The 22609-nt window shown below is 37.7% G+C and overlaps 1 protein-coding gene across 1 annotated transcript in view; it reads right to left on the bottom strand.

Moving 5' to 3' along the window:
• Window positions 1-4387: 4387 nt before the first annotated feature.
• The window catches only part of LOC107090585 (androgen receptor-like), a 48272-nt gene continuing 30050 nt past the window's right edge, over window positions 4388-22609 (bottom strand). Inside the window, exons 5-8 of the mRNA XM_015384047.1 lie at window positions 16062-16206; window positions 9653-9783; window positions 5456-5607; window positions 4388-5226 (exon numbers count right to left, since the gene is read on the bottom strand). Of these exons, the coding sequence (XP_015239533.1) occupies window positions 5068-5226; window positions 5456-5607; window positions 9653-9783; window positions 16062-16206 (587 nt within the window). The 3' untranslated portion in view covers window positions 4388-5067. The remainder of the gene's footprint in view (window positions 5227-5455; window positions 5608-9652; window positions 9784-16061; window positions 16207-22609) is intronic.

The raw sequence follows: 22609 nt of genomic DNA, 5'->3' as shown, positions 1-22609 counted from the left end.
TTTATAAAAAAAACAACAACACATGTTTCAAAAGAATCCTCATCAGGTTTCTCTCATGTAGGCATAACATTAAATCAGACCTTTAATGAAAAGAACACATTTGTTTGGGACAGATATTTTAATAAAACAACCATTTACTTCAACAATTCAGTGAATCTAACCCCAAAACAAAAGGTAAAACTTTGTCATTCTCACCTCTCGACATTCTTCATAAGAACGTGCTCTCATGAATATCTGGTATTGAGAACAATGAAGACACAACCAGTAAGAGCACAATAAATACTGTAGATTACTGGACGGATACTGTATGGATGTCTGAGCGTCCATAAAGCTAAAAGTTACACAAATGCTTATAAAAACACATAAGGCATGCACGACTAGCTTAGAAAATTTAAAGTGGAACTGAAAAGTGTTTCATTTACAGGGTCTTGGTTTTAGAAAACTAAAAACTGCAAAATAAGCTGAAACATTGACGTTATAGAGTACTTATGACCTGTTATACGTGTGGGTTGATAAATGAAAGCAGTTAAGCTGGATATATTTGCCCACCTTGGATTGTAATCCTATTCTTTTCAGCATAAAGTTGCACAGCAGTAAATAAGAATATAATAAAAAAAAGTCTCATTTATGCCAGTAATTAGGTCTCCACTGTGAAGTTTGTATTGATTCATGCTTTAAGATGTTTCGTTGGCTCAATTTTCCTTCCACTGTATTTTCCATCAGTGTACTTCATGGCAATAATATAAGACTTTCTTTTTGTGTTAATTGAATTTTCTACAAAAAGAAAGAAAAGAAGCTGTACTGTAACTCTAGAAGATAAAAACTACAATAATGGTTTTGAATTTGAAAAAGAATGACTTATATAAATACATCCTTCAGTTAAATTTCGACTGAGATTTACTTTGACCGAGTTGTATGTACAAAATGCCTTGTCAGTCACTGCTTGAGTTGCTTTTAGATAAAACAAAATGTGAAACCTTGTATGCATTTGATTGGTCATTTTCTGTTTAAGTTGAGCATTTGGGATGGCTTATCTTAAAGGCATTCCACTCATTCCATCTATCAGTTTTCATCCCCAGAGGTTCAGCTGCACCGGTCAAGGTCCCTCATACTCTCCATCTGAGAGCTTCCAGCTTCAGCTTGGTTTTGGCTTTAGATCAGTTACCCCAGCTGAGGCCTCAACAGCAACATTTCAGATCCATGCCTGTTCTAATTCACCACGTATCTGTGCTGGATGCAACACTTTTAACGTTTTTTATCACAGCACTGATTGTAAAGGTGTGTGCACATTGTTCTGTAGCATTTCTTATCACTTTACCCTTTTATACTTTGTTCATTACTTTTTGTTTAGTTCTTGCTGTGTCATGATCTACTAAAAATATCTACTGTTTACTGACACAGACTGACTGTGCAGAAAAAAACAAACAGAAAGTTTCGGTTGCAGCAACTGCTGCATCGTAATTTGTGTAAAAAGGCACAACTTATTGGAAAGGTAGGTCTAATCAATTCAATAACATATTCCACAGATTTCAAACAGATGGCATCAATAACCATTTTATTTTCCTTTTTGTAAACATGTTCTGGGATAAAACAAAAACAACTAGTAAGAGCTCAAAAAAATCTACAAACTACCTCAAAAACAGTTACCAGGGTGGATTTGTTTTGGTCTTTTGGGAGCAGCAGCTAAATCAAGCTGTGTCAGAGGATAATTATTTCATTATAGTGCAAAATTGAGCAGCTTATGTCTAATATTTTCCTTCATTACTTTATTCTAAAGATCAGAGAGGTTGATTGCATAAAGGTGTAATACATGTAAGTTTTTTTTTTTTCTTTTTAAGTTTATGGGAGTCCAGCTAAAAGACCAAGTTGTATGCTTGCCGACCTAAAAACAAGAGTAAACAAAACATTTTACAACCTGACATTCATTTATGTCTCATATGCTGTGGTGAAGGCCACCTAAACTATAGATAAATTGGGGAGCAATCTGCAAATCCAGATTGTTAAAGAAATTGCCCTTTAAGGGGTAAACAAATAAATCTGCAATAAACACCCGTCTGTTGGTACGCCGGGATTGGCCAAGCATACGCACAGTTTCCTAAATCCCAGGGTTCTTCAATCATTCCTCAACCCAAATCCACACCAGCTTTTAATGAATGAGACTCATTATGACAACAGCTGGGATGCTACTCTGAATATTTTAACACATCAAACATGTTTTTTAACAGTCTTGGTTTTCAAAGAATGTCTTACATATTTTTTCAATTTTGCTGAACCCTACTTAAGGTACTGGAAAAAAAACCCAAGCCAAAAACCATGAAGCACTGCGTTTCCCCCACCCTGACCATTTACAACAGCGTTTTCAGATGATTAAAGTGAATTTCAGAATAACTGTAAACAACAGTATACTTTTAATGTCCCATGTTGGGTACAAACTAAAAAGCATAATAGTTGCTGAATGGGCTCATATTCTTGTTATGTTCTCATTTAGTTAGCTTATCAAAAATAATCCCAATATTTGCTGAGTGATGTCAGACACTGAGGTATTGCTCCTAAAATTAGGCAGGAACGTCTTATTTACCAGCAGGAACTTTTTAAATCAGCAATATGAACTGTTATAGCATAGTTATTTTTATCGTCTCCTTTAGTGGTTTTCTTTAGTGCAAATAAAATGTATTCAATTTTTAGAAAATGCACCGTCAAGGCTTTCTATTCTACTGAAGGACTCAACTCTTGAGCCAGTCCTATACACTGGTGTTAAAATACTTTTGACCGCTCTGGTAGATTTAAGACTTATGTTAAACATTGCTGTAAAGATGTTATGCAACACTCTTCATACTTATTAATACTCCTGGTAAAGACATGTAAAGATCATTGAAATCAATTTCAAGTAGCATACACTCAAAGTAAAAATATTTAGAATAATCTAAACTCTAATAATAGAACATTATTTCAAAGGCCTGTTTCATAGTGTATGTTAAAAAATGGAAAAAAGGCAACTTCATATGTGAAGCCCAAATGTTTTAATTTTTATTTTTACTACATTAATTAAATAAGTCACTCATATCTCCACAGTTATTGAGCCTAAATGCAAACTTTTGCACTTATGTAAAGCAAAGACGTAAAGTGTTAGTGTTTCTGTTTTATTTGTACCCTTTAGGAAACACCTCATTGTTTTTTTAACAAGACTCTGACCTCTGTCACAGTCTTGGTTTTGTTTTCTTTTGAGTATTCAGTTTTACCTCGCTCCATGTTTTCTAGTTTTAGTGGTATAATTCTTATTTTGTTGTATTTTCTGGTTATTTTCAGTTTCCAGGTTTTTATTTGTTGCCCTCTGCTGCCCTCTTGTGTTCTCCTTTTTCCCTAGCTCCTTTCCTTTTCTGCTCTGTTCACACCTGCTCCCAATCTGCTCGTCAGCCCTCTCTTTGTTTCAGTCTCCCATAAATACTCTCTCTGTGCAGTTCTTGAGTGGTGGTTCCTCATCTAACTTCCTCCAACTCCGTCTCTCTGAGTATTCCTCGCCGTGATTGTTTTTCCCCTGATGTCTCCATGGTTTCTGGTTTGTTTGACTTTTTTCACGTTTGATTTTTGGATACCTGCCTCAGTTGTTTGTTAACACTTCATTAAATCCACAAGAAACTCACCTCTGCCTCCCTGCCTCTGCATTTCGGTCCTCTAGCCACAACCAAACCATGACAACCTCAACAACGGCAAATTTAGACTGAATCATTTCGAGGCTAACGGTCATAACCTCTGATGTCTCCTGATGACATCCGAATAAGACGTGACAGATCTCAAGAATAACAACCATGAACATGTGGGGCAAAAAAAAAAATCCTGTGTTTAAAATGCTGTAAAACCTAAAGTATTTGTGGAAAAGAAATGCTGACTTGTTTATTACGCGTTTATCCCTATCTAATGCAATAAAATTTAGGAAAAGGAAAGAAAAACAATGTGAAGTACTCTAAAGATGGTGAATCACAGATGGGAAGGGGATACCAATGAGTTTATTTGGAAGTAAGACGATCTAATGTGAGCCAAACAAGATCTGAAGTTTATGTTACTATTGTATTTAACAGATGTGAATGTCAGAAGAGCTCTAAAGCTCTTTAGAGCGGCATCTTAAGCTGACAAGGTCAACATAACAAGCAATAGTCAAATGGACCATTTGTTAATTAAAAAAAAAAAGACAAATAATTTTGAATTGGCTAATATCTACCATCACTTCAACATGGCAAAAAAATAAAAGCTTATTCCAGACAAAAGTTTGTGTGAAACAAATGACAAAAATGTGCAATAACTGATCCTGTGTGTGTCTGTGTGTGTGTGGGGGGTGGGTGTGGGGGGTAGGGTCCGGGGGGGTTGTTATTTGCTATTAACATTGGTGGGTTCTACCAGGAATATTAAAACATTTCTTCACTGAGTCTTTAAGCATGTTAGTAACATAAATTGTATGTCAGAAATAAAAAAAGGAATCTTCTATTGTCAACAGAGGTTGCATGAGGTATAAGGAGCAAGTGTGGCACTTTAAAATAATTATTGGATTATGAACAAGGTTTTGATGGTTGGCTGCAACAAAAGAAGGTTGATTTGTTATTTTTATACATATTTTTTGCCTGGTATTAATGTTTGTATCATTTATAAACCAGTTTCCTGTTGGGATATATATTCTGATTCGTATTACTAGTAAAAAAGCTCAGTGTTGATGTTTTTTTTTTTTTTTTTTAACTTTGTGACTAATCTCATTTTAAAACAACCATCTGAAACAGCATATTTTCTCCATATGTAGAAGACGCAAACTCCAATTACAAACTGGTGAGCTGTCAGGAGATGAGGTTTTTCAGCTCGTTAGATAAAAGCCAGAACAGTTCAGAAAAAAAATATTATGTACAAAATGTGAAGCAAAAATACCCCCCCCCCAAAAAAAACCTTAACAGCGTTAACAGGACAGGCCTGAAAACAATCAGAGCGAAGATGTTGGGGAACAGTTCACAGCCTTTGTTAAAGTTCATGAAGGCGGCACTTAATTCATTTTTTTAGATGAAAAGAGAAAAAAACAAAACACTCCTTCTACTTGTGGAACAGGATGGGTTTGGCCAAACCTGCGAGGATCTTTGGAACATGCACAGAAATGATCTCCCCGATCATCTCAGGAAAGCTGACCTTGGTGTGAAGCGACTGAGCCTGAACAAACAGGTCAAAGGTAAATTGATGGAGCTTCTTTACGGTCTGAAAGAGAGGAAAGCACGCAACTGGTTATGTCATGTAAATGAAATTTACTAGGTGTGATTCATTTGAAGTTAGCAGATCCTGCTTGCTTTCACATGTTTTTCATGTGATTCCTTGGCATCTGCTGCCATAAAATCTCTTAATGATATTCAGTCACAGCTCTTTCCCCCTTTTTGTTTTTTATCGAGTATTTGCACCCATTCTTTTTCCTGAAGGACTTTGGTCTTACCATCTGAAGAGAGTCCAGGATCCTAGTCAGCTGGTAGAACCTTTGAGGACAGTTTGTGGTCATCTGGTAATTGATGAGGCGATCCAGTTCATTAATATAGGTGAGCCGCAGTTCGTCAAAGTATTTCTGGCTTTTCAAACCTTCCACCGGAACTGTAAAAAAATAAAACCAGACCCACAGATTGCATTTCATCTACTGCATGAAGATCAAATAAAGAAATACCTTCTCACAGGTTTCTTCTGTTTTCACTTTGCTTGTGGCAATGCTTCAATATTTCAGATCATCAAAAACCTAAACATTTATGTATAATGCTGTTTTAATTCCTCTCAGAAATAAAATTAGGTGTGCACCTTTAAAAAGCTCCACTTTTGTCTCTTTGCTATTATTATTTTTCTACAAATCGTTAAGCTCATTGGGAGATCATTATTATTTTTTTTTTTTTGCTAAATCTGAGACGAAGGACGCTTTTCAGGTTTTGAAACACTGGGGGCTTTAGCCCAGGCCCTAAGTGGCTGTAAGGCCATTTCTAAGTATCCTAATTTAAATATAATAGAGGATATGTACCAGTTGTCAGCATCGGCTGGATTTGTATGACTGGTTAAGTGTCAAAGGTGTACAACTATTTTTTAATGCCATGGCCTGATCTTTAAAGTTTCCAAAAAATTTGTGCAAAACCGCATAATTAATGTAATTATTTTAATTTTGTTTTGTGCATGCAATAAGTGCATGGGGGTGACCTGCACTCATTACTCGCACGAATAATAATTTGAGCAAACGGGTTTGTTCCACCCTGTTGAAATTAATGTATCACATGTTCTACTGGCAGTTTGTGAGTGGCTGTAAAAAAGATGAGGTTCCGAGCCATGTAGATGGAGGTGATTATAACAAGAATTATTAGAAAAAAAAGTAATAGTAAAAATATATATATATATAATAGTAAAATGGCATCAAACGGAAAAGATGCCAGAAACTATTTCAAAGTGCTATGAAAACTAAAAGAAAGGAAAATGACAAAAGTTCAAATGTAATGTTAAATATCATAACACTTGGTAATGTTGTTTTTATCTGTTGATTGACCAAAACCAACCCCATCAAAGAAAAGGAACAAAAATTAGATTCAAAGCAGATTACACTCTAAACAGCTGGATTTACCACCAACTTTAGGCTCAGAGGTTTTCCGGTGACTGTTAATAATATTTTTCTTGTAGATATGCCAAATATTTAATATCAGTCATTGTTTTATTTTGTTAATTATGAAGATCATCTGCTGTTCCGGTGCATTTGTTTGAGTTGGCACATATTTTTCTTCATTAATATTTTTTCCAATACTCTTATTTATAAAAGCCCAAATATATACAGAATCTCTCTTCATCATTTATCAATGTTTCAATGCCTCCTTTGTGGCAACAGTAATATTTCGTGCAGAAATATTTTTACCTGACTTTCTGAATTGATCAAAATGATGCAAGAACTTCAGCCACAGTTGATTTTCCAGATTTAAAAGAATCGTTCTGGACTTGTTAAATGTTTACATTTGCATATCCCCGCCCATAATTTGATCTGCTTATTGATAAAGGCACACCAGTAAAATAAGTTTGTACCCGCCGGGAACTTGATTTTATTAACAAATCACTTTTCGCCTTCCTTAAAGATATGCTCTGTGTGTGAAAACCCGTTTGAATGGGTTTTAAACACGCAATCCTATTGGCCCTTATTGCTTTGTTCATAGCTGAAAAGTGGGACTGAGCGAAACAGTTTATAAAAAAAAAAAAATTGCAGAGGCAGATTAATATAAATTTTATAATATTAAGATACTAATCTAAACTACTTTTCTACCTAATAGATCTAAAAAAAAAAAAAAACTTGATCCTACAACTTTGATAAAATACTGTATGTTCACTGAGAGTCAAATAAAAGTCCAACTTTATCAATCGCCCTTTAAAAATGTACATGCAAATCAAAGCGTTTAACTCCTGGCGCCCCATTGTCATCATTTCTTCCATTTAATAACAGGAACTGGTACAAAGCTGATTTAATTATTCTTATTCAGATGGTGAGATCTAAAAACAGACATATTTGTTTTAACTATGCTGAGAGATTTCTAAACACAAAAAAATTGTTTTTCCAAATATGTTTTCATTACCATGTTACGTTTTACTGTCTTCTTGTCAGCATTTTATGGCATTTTTGAAATACTGTATATATATTATTATTATTAAACACCTGATATATAGAAAAGATTTTAAATGAAGCCTTAAGTGAAAATTATCCCCTTCACCTGAACCACCTATGATGTCCCTTGTTCAGCTCCATCCAATCAACTGGGGGCCACACCTTCTCCAAAGCCAATCATGTTTCAAGAACCCCTTTATCCAGCTCCTGGCCTAGCTTCTCTCACCCGCAAACAAGCAAACTTTCACCCACCTCCGCCCCATCTCCTCCCCAGTTCTCAGAATATTCTCAGTCTCACTCATCCTCTGGCTTATTCTACAACTAGTGTTCAGGCTCTAGAGGAAGACTACTCTCATCCTTTTCGAGGTTGCTCATCCAAGCGAATGTTCATTCATAGTATCAAAGTCTTCTGCCGGGGGGTCGAGCGCCAAATAACTTATTTCACTAATGTCTTTATCTGCTTCTGTCTCCTCAAACCACAGTTGGCCTCGGGTGAAGGCCGCTCACACTGAGCCTGGGAGTTTTCCTCTCCACTTTCGCTACATGCATGCTCAGCGTGAGGGATTGCAGAGAGCCAATGAGTCCTTACAATCTGCTGGTTTTCCTTAGATAGAAATATTTTGAAGAATATGATTGTAGTACCTGTTTACATACAATGAATACTTTTGCAGCTTTTCTCTGTGTGAGTCTCTCCAGGTTGAAATCATAGTGTGTAAAGTAAAGTGAAATAGAATGTCTGACAGGAATAATGATGCAGTCGGCCTTCAGTTGTTTTCACGCAATTGTCGAGCAAAGTTTGTTTTATTAGATCACAATATTTGCGTGGAACGTGGCGCATGCAAGTTTCAGGCCATTTTGTGTCAGCAGACTTGATAAATGACAGCCCACATCACATCACGATGTAAATCAAGCCAAAAAGCTCAGAAAGGACCTTCATCCTGCTCATTGGGGTAAACCTACACGTTTTGTCTTGCTGGGTGAAAAGTGATTTTCTGTAACATACAGTCAGTCCTTGTAAACCAGCATTCACATTTTTAAGTGCTATCCTTTTACTTTTTTTTTTTTTTTTTTGCCGCTTTGCTTCCACCTGTTGCGGTGCACATCAGGCTTCCCCCATTGTTGACTAAGTAACTGCTCTTATGAGCCATGTTCCCTACTGTTTAAGCACTCAGTGTTGCTTTCAGTGTAATGAACGAGGCAAACCTTGATCCGTGTCAAACGGCCGTTCTGCACCTCTAAAGACTGCAAACTTGTCCCAACTAGTCCATTCGCTATGCCACCTCTGAGGTTATTATCCTTTTCCAATATCTAATTTTTCCTTTGACTCATTGCTAGGTTAGATTGATCAGGCAGTATAAAGTAAACAGAAGCAAATCTGTATGTTTTTTTTTTTTATTTATTGTTTAAACTTGAGGCCTAAATTAACCTAAATGCATTACCAAATGTCTTCCTACATGAGATGCAGGACTATTCATAAAACATCTATGAGTAAAGCCCCTCGAGGCACGGATCTAACGGCACACCTCTGTGAGGTGCTCAGATGTCTCACAACTCTCCCAGGAATGTCATCAATGCCCTGTTTCTTTCTAACGTCTAAATAAGGAACACTGACTTTAACTCATGAGGCCCGCACTGTTTTATATGTTTTTGGGGTTCTTTTACAGCCTCCTACAGTATATGAGTTATTGGTGCTCTCTTTGAGTAATTTAGGTATTCCAGACAATCTTGGGAAGGTTTACTGCTGTTTTGTGTTTTTTCCAATTATTGGAAAATGATTCCCACTGTGGTTTGCAGAAATGTTTGTCATACTGATTTATGTAAATTTGTTGTTTTTTTGTTTTTTTTTATCTATTGCTGAATTTCTTTATTTTAAGACATGATTTGGTGGTTGGAAAAAATTTTGTCCTATTCATTCATTGATTCTATAGTAAAGGCATAACTTTGTCTGATATTAATATTAGCTGCATGATGAGAAATCTGTATGGGTGTAAATGGTGTGGATAGTCAGCTAACAACAACACTTACTGATACTGAAGAGGAGCAGGGCCTTCATGCAGAGGAACTCCTCCTGTGTAATCTGCAGCAGCACAAACTCCTGGGACAGATGTCTCATCCGCATGCAGTGCTCATACATGGTGGAGATCTGCATCCGATGTCTGCAGAAGTAAAAAGGTCAGCGAGTGAGAGACAGCGACTAATGGGAATGGCTCAATTTCCAAGAGGTTAGGACATTTTCTCCATAATGAATAACTGTTGAAAGGAAAGCATGTCAGAGGTTAAACCCATACCAATCACAGATTGTGAATCAAATTTACAGGAACAGGTTCCCACACTGTAATCTTTGACATCTGGTGTAAAAAGGCTAAAACCACACACAGTATTACCATACGGTCCCATCATCTATCATTCGCATGAAGTGAAAGAGAAATGACAGAATTTTCAGTGTTCACCTCATCTCAACAAGCCGCCAGATACATTACAGTCAAAGTTTGTTAGCTTTGTTGAAATGAAACTATTCAGTCTTTATTACAAACTTCATTCACATTTATAAAGCTGTGCAGACAAAAGCAAAATGAGATGAAATAGTAATTGGAATAGAAATGTCACACGAAAAAATCCAGCTGAAAGAAAATGAAAGATAAATGTGCTCTGTCTCTCTGAAAACCAATATACAGTCATTTTAAAGTATTCAAAGCCTTTTCCTTAGATTTGATCAGCTCACACCACTAACTTCAGTGCGTGTCAGACTAGCATAAAGCAATCTTTAAAAGTTAAAATGCATTAGTTGTTTCCTGAAAAACAATTAGCTGCATTTGCAAAATTAAGTCTGTTGTATACCAGCTTTACACATTAAGACATCTTAAGATTATTCCTGCATTCCTGATAAAAAAAAACCCCTCTAAATTTAGATAGTTATTATTTGTCAAAAGACATTTTTTCCAGATTCTGAATTACGTTCAGGTGTGGACCAGTGGCATCGCCTGGCCTGGACGTTCCCGACTCTAACTCCTAATGATTCTCATCAAGCTAATCTTTTTTTTTAACTTAGGAAATAATAAAAAACTGAGCCTTCCTATGTAATTAAATGATAAGAAGTTTTGTAATTTCCAAGCTCTGATGAATGCAACACAAGCAACAACGCTATGACCAAAGAGGAGTTTGTGTGAAATCGGACACTCGTCCATGATTTATTGGCTATTAGCGCTGCTATTATTTAGGGTCATAAAAAAAGAAAGTTGGAGAAAGAAAGAGTATAATATTTCTGTGGTGGCTGGCAGTGGGGCCACTATGGAACAGGCAAACAAAGAAGTTATCAAAATTATGCGAATATCAGGCATCTCATTCATGATGACAAAATGTCAAGCTGGAAACGGACCAAGCATAACTTGTAGAAGTAGAAAACACAGCTGTTTCCACATTTTCAAAGCCATTTGGTAAGTGGTGATGGTATGGTCTGGTAGCGAAACGTAGCAATTCAATTCAAGTCAATTGAGTTTATTTATATAGCACCAATTCACAACACATGTCATCTCAAGGGACTTTACAGTTCACCAGATCATACAGTCAAACTGATTCAAAGTTTTCCATCAGAGGAAAACCAGTTGAATGCATCAACTCATTGACTCAAATACAATCCCTCACACTAAGCATGCTTGTAGCGACGGTGGAGAGGAAAAACTCCCTTTTAACGGGAAGAAACCTCCAGCAGAATCAGGCTCAGTGTGAGCGGCCATCTGCCGAGGCCGACTGGGGTTCAAGGAGACAGAAGCAGACATACAAACACACAGCCAGGCAGACGAGCTCCGAGCCAGCTCCCATGTCAGAGGATGAAGAGAGCACATCCAGCCAGTCACAGTCAGAGAAACAGGACTACACTGGAAAACAGGCAGATCTCGTAGCACCAGGAAGACACCAACTTCAGCACACAATTACCAATCACATTGCAGTGAGACAGCTACACTGTGTTTAAACCTCACACTTGCTTTTCAATCGCGGTGTGGTTTTCATAAACTCTGCTCATAGTTAATTTCATTCCTTCCACCTCATGAAAGATTATTTAAAACTTTGTTTAATTTCTCCCAAAGATATCTCTATCTTATATACCAATTCTTTACTATCAGTGATTATATTTAAGCTCCATTCTAAATATGAATTGATACCCACCAGCAGGTTGGAGTTTGATGTGCAGTTAGAAGAACGTGTATATGTTAGGGCAGTGTATTCTCATTATGAGTTCGTATGAAATCGTACGAAAAGTTATGCACCGTAATTTCGTACGTTTTGGACGTTTTTTTCGTCGTATGCACATGCGCATCTGACGCACCATTCACAAATATAGAATATAAATAACAATTAGCCCTAACCCTGACCCTAACCCTAAGATATTAAACAGAAAGCAACGTAGTTAGAGACTTGAATAAGTGATGATTGCACTATTTTTCCCATTTTTACGTCCGTCCGCGGATCTGCTTTTTTTTTCTGTCTGCCAGCGCATGCGCCCTGATGTGGTTTTTTTAGGAAAAACTTCCAAAACGTACGAAATAGTGTGCATAACTTTTCGTACGATTTCATACGAACCGATAATGAGAATATGTTTGTTAGGGATGTCCCAATCCAATATTAAAACAGGATCATGTCTGATATTAGCCTTAAAACTAATATTAGATAGATGTATCCGTTTCTATCATTATTTTCATTATGATTGAAACACTCTGCTTCTGTTCAAAGTTTTATCGGTTAATTTTAAATGGGTCAGACGTTTTCATACCTTTTTTGTTGACTTTTTTTCCCTTATTTTAGTGATATTAGTTGATCAAACCTGATATGATCCATACTAATATTGTATCAGGTCAACGTCGGTATCGTATAGAAAATGAAAAAGTTGTATCGGGACACCCCTAGTGTTTGTTTTCCTTTCACTTTACAAGTTTGCACGACTTTCAGCAGAGGCTTGGGGTGTATTTAGACAAAATGTGGAAAAGTGAGAAAAAATGCAGTTAGGTATAAAATTCTAACTTTATAGTTACAGAGGAGACTGCATCAAAGCCTCTAAGGTTCAGCAAGTATAGTAAAATAAAAAATACTGGAATCTGCACAACACGGACTTTCTTCCTTCGTTGTGGGGGTCTACTTCTGTGGGACATATTTTATTTATTGAGCATAAAAGCACAACCTGTTGAACCAATAAATTTTAAAATACTGCTAGATTTTTTTCCCATTGGTCTTTTTTAATAGTCACCATAAATATACAAACCAGGCTATGAAATTCCTAAATTAATGTGGGGTGACTATCCATCTCAAGTTTAAGTGGACCACATGCTGTACATTACATGTGTTTATATTAGGATAGAAACATTCTGTCTGGCTAAGACTTAAAAACTCTGAAAAGCCTGATATCTGAGGAGAAACCTCCCACTAAAAAGCTCTTGCTCTCATAAATTATGGCTGTTTCCCTAAGATATGTTGTAATGATTGTGTTGGCAGTTTGTGTAAAAGGAATTCAGGCTGGTTCCGGTCGTCTTTAGCTCTCTTTATTTCTACCACTGACTGTTTTAGCAGCTGTAAAATAGAGTTACTAGATGCTCAACAAACAGGGCTGGATTCACAACTTCTGTTTTTAGCTGATACTATGAACCCTCTCCAGCTGTGTTTAAACATCCTGTTTATAATGCTGAGTAAAACTACAGTTTCCTAAAGGATTTATAAATTTGGTTTAAGTTAAACAGGGCTGTCAGCACTATAAAGAACACCTATTGCAATATTCTTATGTGCAAAATCACAGAAACATTTGGCAGGCTATATTATTTAAAGTGTCATGAATTAACGGGAGCCGTCAAATAATTTATTTGGCCAGTTGGATTAACTTTCACAGCGCTACATGTCGGCATCTGCTGTTGATTTTAGTGACAGAGACCCTAATGCTCACAGAGATTGGCGAAAACATAAAAAAATTTCCAAGGATAAAATGGAAAAAAGGAGTTGTGAGGAAAATGTGAGTTAACAGAAAAATTCAGCATCAGCCTTGCATTTTCTTGTCATATCCAGCTTAAACTATAAGTACCTGTCTTCTGCATTACTAAATCTGTCTCTTAATTACCATTAGAGAATTGTTGGACCAGTGTACAACATCATCGCCGTTCATTGTTTGTGGAAACTCGTCTGTGACAGCTCATTAAGGTCCAGACCACTAGCAAACTGTCTAAAACCCTAATGAACACCTTAGTCTATTATTCAATGTTTAGGTATGGTTTTAGTGCAACAAAAATTAAATGTCTTTTGTTATGTAAATTGGAAACAGTGAAAGTATGTATTCTAGTTCAGCTCTAAATAAATTGTGATATTTTCTGCTGCTTGGCTGATTGACAGCTTCATCTGGAGACTTTGGGGCCATTTCATGAACTCATTGCACAGCTTGAGATTTTTCTCCTTTGATAACCAAAGCAACTAGAATTACATTTTGTAGTGGAACCATTATTTACAACATTTTTGTCAATATTAGGAATGAGGATAGAATGTTATAAGGAGGAATTTTAATCATGGATGTCAGTCAGTGATCATCTCCTTGTATTTGATATTTATAATGAACAATGTGATAATATAGAGCATGACAACAGCAATATCTATAAGGGGATCAACTAAGGCTTAAAAAGAGGATTAAATGTATAAAGATGACACGAATGTTGCCTATGATTCCTTTATGAACTTATTGATCGGTTTGTATAAAAGAACAGCAAAGTTATAATTACACAAGGCGACACAGAAAAAAAGCTCTGTTTTTAATTTTTGTTTTGTTGTTACATGTTTTCTTTGTATTTGTGAACTTGTTGTTGTTTTATTTTATTTTTGTATGGCTGTAATTATCAGAGTTGAATAAGTAATACATTATTGAAAATGAGGGCAGAAAATATATGTTTTTTACTTCTTTTTGCTCCTTTTCTTTCCTTCATGATTTCAGTTGTCAACTGCACAGGTTTCGTTACGCTGCTTTCTTTTAATGAATGGATGAATAAAATAAATAAAAAAATAAATAAAAAATGTAAGCCATTAATCAAAACTATGGAAGCCGTGAGCAGTCGTGTCCCTCTGATACTCTTTCACAGTGGTTTTCTTGAGAAAACAAGTTAATTTTCTCATTATCTAAAGATAACAAAAGCCATTTTCTCATAATAACAAGATGATTGGTGTGTGTTAAAACTGATTACATCCTTCAATACCACAACAGAGAGGATTTATAAGTATAAGTAATGGCAGCCTATGTGTAATTCTGTAAAGAATCCCGTGTTTAACTTTAAGGTAACGAGGCAACGTTGTTGGTTTGATGATTTGCTTCCACTTGTGATTCATAAGCAATTAGACCTATGCCTGTGGCGCCTTATCACTGGGTGTTTTCTGTGTTATGCCTGTAAAAAGTATAAGATGCATTTACCCCAAAAATGAGTCCAGATTTAAGATTCTCATTAAAAAGGCAGGCAGATTTGTTTCTACTATATTCCATGCAATCCAATCATCCACCACAACCTGACAATGAGAGACAACTATGTGCACCGCAGGCATGGATGGACTGGGAATCCAAGGCTGTTGGCCAGCCTCATTCATTACTCATACAGGTTAATCATCTCGTTATCTTGAGAAATCGATAACTGTTTTCTCGTAATAACGAGATAATTATTATCTTATCATTATGTCATTATCTCGAGATGGCAAAGAAAAAAAAAAAATTGGAGAACGACCGCTCTCGGCTTCCGTAAAATACTACAATATAGTTAGCAAAAACATTAATATATTGGTTTACAGTATCTAATTGGTAGTTTTTATAAAACAGACGATAAATAAAAACACTGCAAATTAGCAAATAATTCTGATATACTAATCAGTATTTAACGATTAGTATATTAGAATTCAATAAAAATCAGTAGAAAACAACAACAATGTATGATGTACATGTAGAAAAAGTACCTAATATGTACTTTTCTAAAAAAAACTTTTTATCCAAGATGAATGGAAATAATAATAGTCCTAAAACATTTTCGCAAACTGTCAAATCCCCCTCTGCTAACTCTTGAACTTTTGAGCTTCTTTCTAATATTTCTTCCACAGGTGTGTAACATATAGTGTTTTCTATGAACATTTTATCTCCTATATATCTTTATTTGGCAGGCTGTTCACAAACACCATCTTCACACAGCCACAACCTTTCTATGTTTGGGCTGTAAAGCCCAAACATAGAAAGGTCAGCAGGCGCCCCCACTTAGTTTCTACTCCTGGCTGCAGATTTAATAGAAAAATCTTTATGCCACATATTTAATCTTTTTAATTCAACAGAATAAATTCCCAGAAATTTGTAACACAGCATTCATGTTTTGTCTTTGATAAAAAGTGATAATTATAGACAATTTTCAGAGCTTTTACTTTTGGGTGAAAAACTGTTACTTACTCGTTAAAGACAAGGTCAGGAGCAAAGTAAAGCATCCTGCCATTGACGTTCTTGTAGGACCTCCATACCAGAGCAAAGACCATCACCCCCATCCACGACTGCTGGATGACAGTCATCTGGTCATCCACATGGAGATTTCTGAAACCTTAGGACAAACGTTGCAAACAATTATTGTTTTGGAACATTATAAAAACAGGTCAACAGAAAGATTATTGAAGGACAAAGTTTAAGTCATGTATTTTTTTTTAAAGAAATACTTGTTACACCTTCTTTACACGTATTCTACCTTTTAATGTCTAGTCCAGTTACATACTTAAACCAGTTTAGATTATTTATTCTCCAACTTCAACAAGTTACTATGCAAGACAAACAAAAAAACAAAAACATTGGAATCCTCCAGGGGTGGATTTTAATGCTGTAAGATTTAAACAACTTAATTTCTATCTCTTGGCACCAAAAGGTTGCATGGCATCTTAATTCTTTGGCTGATGAAATTGTAATCATCATTTGTCTCAGATTTTAGTGCATTAGTGTCACGTCTTCATTCCTGCATAAATTAGCCATGAAAGTTGGGCAGGATCACTTTGACTGCTTGCCTATTGCCTCCAACAAATGGAGACGGTTTTGGATGAACACAAAACTGTGAAAAGAGAAGAACAGTGGGGAAAATTGAAGAAGAAAGAGGAAATAAGTTGGAACCTCTAATATACCATCTTCATCTCATCAAATACTGAATGGCTAAGGAAATCTTTTCTACTAGTAAACTCATAGGAACTACTACACTTCTGGCCAAGATTCCCCTGCAGGATCTAGTTAAGAGGTAGAAAGAAAAAGCTAACAAGTAAGGAACAGTATACTATAGCATGATTCAAACTGCGGTTTGATACCCCAAAATAAACAATATGACGCACTTATTATGTTTCTACTGAGAATCTACTGAGAATTAGTAAATATAGCCATGTTTGTGTCAAAATTAATCTTAAAATTAATAATGCAGCTGTAGTGGGAAAGCCCCAGAGGTTTGTTAGAGAACATCGTGAAAGCCAAGGAACACCACAAAGGTCAGAGAAAGAGTTACAGAGAAGTACAGTACTTTGAAAATGTATTGCACAACTTTAAACCTGCTGAAACATATTCATCCACCTAAACTAGCAGGCTGGACAAAAGAGCATGTTCTCTTGAAGAAGAGCAGCCAAAAGGCTCATAGTAACTCTGAAGGAGCTGCATGCATCCACAGCTCATCTGGGGGACTGTGTTGGTAGGAAAATTGCCTGTTATGCACTACATAAATCGGTTAACAATTTGCCATTAGTCAAGCAAATACATAGTGTAGAAGGGGGCGGTCTGGTTAGATTAGACAAGAAGAACATTTTTGTCAAACAGGAAACACAAAAACTAACTTTACTCTTAAATCTATAAAGACTATCCCTGCTGTTAGACATGGTGGTGGCAGCATCATGTTGTTGGGAACTTTTCTTCCACATGAATCGAACAGTTGGGAAAAGACGAGGGGAGGACAATCATTCAAGAAAACCTATGTGTGAGGTTCACTGTTAAACTGGACATTTAGACTAAAACTACAACAGACAGTACAATCAAATGATTAAGAAAGAGTTGAATTGAATTGCTAACTCATATATAAACTTGATTATTTAATGAAAATCTAATTGAGTTCCTGTAATTTTCCACAAAACAACTGGACAAACATGGCACTCTCTAGAGGAAAAAGGCAGAAACTATATAGATACATAGCCCCACTTGTACATATGCATGTGAACTCTTTGAAATCTGTATTTGGGCAAACTTTTAAATCCATTTCTGTTCCGCTTGATAAAGCGGGCCTGCAGCCAAACATGCTTTTACAATCAAGCACAATGGTCGCATGCTAGAAGCTGTTCCTTGCAAGTTTAGTTAAAAGCAAAAATAAGCTCAAATGGAAGAGAATTTTCTAGGTGACACATGAAGCCTTTCCCTGAGAGCTTCTTGCTTTTTATGTAAAAACTATGAAAATATGTGGCTGTGCATCTCTAAAATAATAGAACATTTGGCAAATACAAGGATCTGAAAATCCCTATAACCAGAGTAATGTTAGCAAAAAATGTTATTGAGCTACTTCCAGCTGAATAAACAGTTTGTTCTTACTGTAACTGGCATTATTTAATCAACTGAAAAATCCAAACAACATAACATTAAATAATTTGTACTACATTACTGAGCAAGCTAAAACATAATTAATTTGGTTGGCACCCTGTAGGGTTTGCTGTGTAAGGCTCGCAATTAAAGACATAAATATACTACACAGTGGAGAAAACGCTATAAAATGTAGGATTGTTGTCACAGAGGGGGGTAGATAGGAAACATTGAGACAAAATGAAACACATCATTAAAATGCAAAAAAAAAAAAAAATAAGAAAACTAAAAATAAACTGCAATGTCTTGAACCTCAGTGTATTCTGGTTAATACACAAATCAATAGTATCTATAAGACTGCTGTTACTTTAACTTATTTTAATAAAAAAAAGTGTTGCACATTGTGCTTTTAAATCAAAGATAAAACTACTTGACATTTTAGTTTGGTGGTTTGGTTTTTACAGGCAACCAGAGAGTTGGTTTGAGTGGCAATGAGAGCTCTATGTGCTTCTTGTTGAATTTTACGACTGTACGCCCATGAAGCTTTCCCCACTGTCTTAAGCATGCACAGAAAATCTGTAGGGTGGTAATGGCAGTTTGTATTTGAGGTGTCAGTGTATATGGACCCAAATTCAGAATGGTGGCATCAAATCCCACACGCATGACCCATGTATATCAACCCATATCGGTTATCAGAGAATGCGAAGTTGCATCTGCCAGAAACATACTAAGGCAGCAAATTGGCCACACTTGTTTGGAGCCTTTAAATATGTTATGGGGCTCTTGGCGCTGCTATGAGCATTGTGTTCAGTTGCTGCTTTGGCTGCAGCCACAAGAATCTCACCAAACAGCAAAAAAACAAAAAACAAAACAACAATCTACGGGATCCAAGACATGTACCATGGTCTGCATTGTAGCACCTCAACCTTAACCTGGTTTAGCATATATATCAGTGGCGGCTAATGGAGTTTTCTCCATGGGGGGCTATAAATTCAAAATAAAATCTTCTACTGTATACCTTTTTATTGCAGAGGAGCTACTGTGCATGTAGAACTTTTAACGAGAGTCAACAATGGACACAGATATTTGTGCCCCAGGGTGGAAATATGTCATGAATCCAACGAAAAATTTAATAACACTTTACTAGTCATTAAAGATCAAATATGTATCTTGCAGATCTAAGAAATAGATATTAATATATTTGGAAATATTATAAATGTTCATTTAAAATTATATATATACATATACTTTTAACGATCAGAACAGGACAGGTGGACCCAGAATTCAAACCAGACAAACAGTGTGAAGCTTGACACAGTTTATTGAAACAAAACTGCTGCAGGTAGTGTCAGCGACTAGTGCAGGAACCTCTGGAAACAGAGAAAGACGATTGGTGACCAGGTTAGCTTTAAGATGTGCATCAATCGCAAACATAATGGTCACTAACCTTCTCTTAGTCCTCAGTGTGGGAAGAACCATGAGGTTAGGTTTGAGCAGGTTGACAGTACCGCCGATGTTGCTGACACTGGCCAGCAACTTCCAGAGAATAACTCCAGCTGAGTTACGATGATCCATGATCAGGCAGAAGGTCAGAACCGTCAAGACAATAGCAGGCAGGAGGAACAAGAGGACAAACACGAATACATAGTCGGGGTGAAGTCCAGTGTCAGAGCAAGGTGATCAGAAATACAATGAAGCATCAGAAGGATATCCAGGATGAGGTCGAAAAACAGTTCCAGGTTAGGCAATGGGCAGGCACACCAGCAGCTAGTAAGGTCAGAATGGGGTTCAGACAGGCTCAGAAACAGGGACAGATGAGGTCAGGCAAGTAGGCAGGAAGTCAGGAGTCAGAATGCTGGAATAGATCTCACCAATGGCTTAAAAATAACCTAGCACTGATGTTTGGTATGAAGGCTGTATATATACAGATAGTTGTAGGTGGATCAGATGAGTAGTAGTGAGAATGGGGCGGAGCTGAGCAGATGTGTCTTGTGAGGAATCACACCTGCATCAGTGCGTCATTGCCTAGACCATGACAGACCCTCCAACCTTAAGGGAGGGATCTAAAACCACTTGGGCTGATCGGGATGTTCCAAAATTCACAAATCAGGGTCTTGTCCGGTCCGCATCCCTCCCAGTCTACTATATATTTGGTGCCCCCTCATCCTGGACCTCAGAATGCGTCTAACATTGTAGACGGGGTCACCATTGATCAGTTGGGTGGTTGGAGGGGAGTCTGGAGGCAGGTACAAATCTGGAGGAGAGAACTGGTTTCACAGTACACATGAAAGTCGGATGGACCTTCATGGTGCAAGGAAGCTGAAGATAGGAAATGGGCTGATGAAACGAGGTGCCAGCTTCCGACTGTCAATTCTCAAAGGCAGATCCTTAGTAGAGAGCCAAACCTTCATGAAGGACAGAAGGTGAAACAGCGAACTCAGCGGTAAGAGTAGAGGAGGGGGTTCTGTGTTTACATAAACAACAACTGGTGTAAAAATGCTATATCGGTCATCAGCTTCTGCTCTCCCGACTTTGAGTTTCTGACTGTTAACCGCAGACCATTCTATCTGCCCAGAGAGTTCACTGTGGCTAGCATCATTGCTGTTTGTGTCCCCCCCACCGCTAATACATAAAAGGCCATGAAGATTCTTTACTAGTCTATCTCTGAGATTCAATCTGCACACACAGAGGGCATTTTCATCATTGCTGGGGATTTTAACCAAGCTAACTTGAAGACCTCGCTCCCTCATTTTTACCAACATGGGGACTTTGCAAATCTGGGACAGAACACTCTGGATTTAGCCTTCATTAACATCTAAGATGCATTCAGAGCATTCCCCTGCCCCCATCTTGGGTCATAAGATCACCTATCTGTCATGTTAATTCCTGCATACAGGCCGCAGCTAATGCTCTGACTGGAACATGTTCAAAGCTGCAGCTACATATGAAAACAAGATTAATATTGATGAGTATGCCATGACTGTGTTAGCCTATATCAATAAATGTATTGAGGACTTCAGCACCACTAAGAACATCACCACCTGGGCCAACGAACGACCCTGAATGAATGGGGAAGTTAAGAAATCGCTTAGAGCACGGAACTCAGCTTTCAAGTCTGGTGATAGAGAGGAACTAAGGACATCCCGTGCCAACTTGAATTATCACATCAGCAAAGCAGAATCACAGCTGGAAGATCGAGGATCTCTTCCACGATGCCAGCAACACCAGGAGGATGTGGAAAGGAACACGAGCAATCACAGATTACAACACACCCTCCCCTATCGTGGGTGTAGCTGATGCTCACTTCCTACCTGGGCTAAACAACTTCTTTGGAAGGTTTGAGACACTCAACAGCACTCCAGCAGTGAAAGCTGTTCCACATTTGGTACAGGAGTCACTCAGTCTTGACACAGCTGATGTGTTGAAGACTCTGAAGAGAGCCAACCCATGAAAGGCCCCAGGCCCAGACGGCATACTTAGGTGTTCAAGGGGTGTGCAAGTCAGCTGGCTGGTGTCCTTACAGACATTTTAACACCTTGCTGGACCAATCCATAGTGCCAACATGCTTTAAGTCTGCCACCATCATTCTGGTCCCAAAGAAGCCTCAGGTCACCTCACTCAATGACTACCGGACTGTTGCACAGACTCCCATCACAATGAAGTGCTTCAAAAGGTTGGTTAAAGAACACATTGTCCCCAGTCTCCCCCCAACATTCGACCCATTCCAGTTTGCCTACCAACAGAAACGCACCGCTGAGGATGCAATCTCCTCTGCTCTTCACCTGACCCTAGCACACCGACCCTAGCACACCTGGAGTAGAAGAACACTCACGTGTGGATGCTGTGCCTGGACTTCAGTTCAGCTTTCAACACCATCATCCCACAGCATCTGATAGGCAAACTGAAACAGCTGGGTTTTAATACACCCCTTTGCAATTGGCTGCCAGACTTCCTCACAAACAGACCTCTTATGTTATCACCCTAAGCACAGGCTCCCTTCAGGCCTGCATCCTGAGCCCCCTGCTGTTCACTCTGACGACACATGACTGCGTCCCTAGATTCACCACCAATCAGATTGTGAACTTTGCAGATGACACCACGATTGTGGGCCTGAGACGACAACGACCATGACTGCAGAGAGGTGGAGCAGTTGGTGGACTGGGGCAGATAACAGCCTGATCCTGAACGTGGTGAAGACGAAGGAGATCATCATCGACTTTAGAAAGAACTGACCAAACCACACTCCAGTGCTCATCAACAGCTTAGGTGCAGAGGTGGTCAGCAGCACCAAATTCCAGGGGGTGCACATTACAGACAACCTCACATGGACTGTAAGCACCACCTTACTGGTCAAAAGGGCACAGAAGCCCTTGTACTTCCTGTGGAGAGCCCACCTGCCCCCATCCATCCTCACGACC

The sequence above is a fragment of the Cyprinodon variegatus genome, unplaced genomic scaffold, assembly GCF_000732505.1.
Source record: "Cyprinodon variegatus isolate N-32 unplaced genomic scaffold, C_variegatus-1.0 Scaffold300, whole genome shotgun sequence".
Taxonomy (NCBI): domain Eukaryota; kingdom Metazoa; phylum Chordata; class Actinopteri; order Cyprinodontiformes; family Cyprinodontidae; genus Cyprinodon; species Cyprinodon variegatus.
Note: the sequence above shows the minus strand (reverse complement) of the source record. Positions and strands in the feature narration are given on the sequence as shown.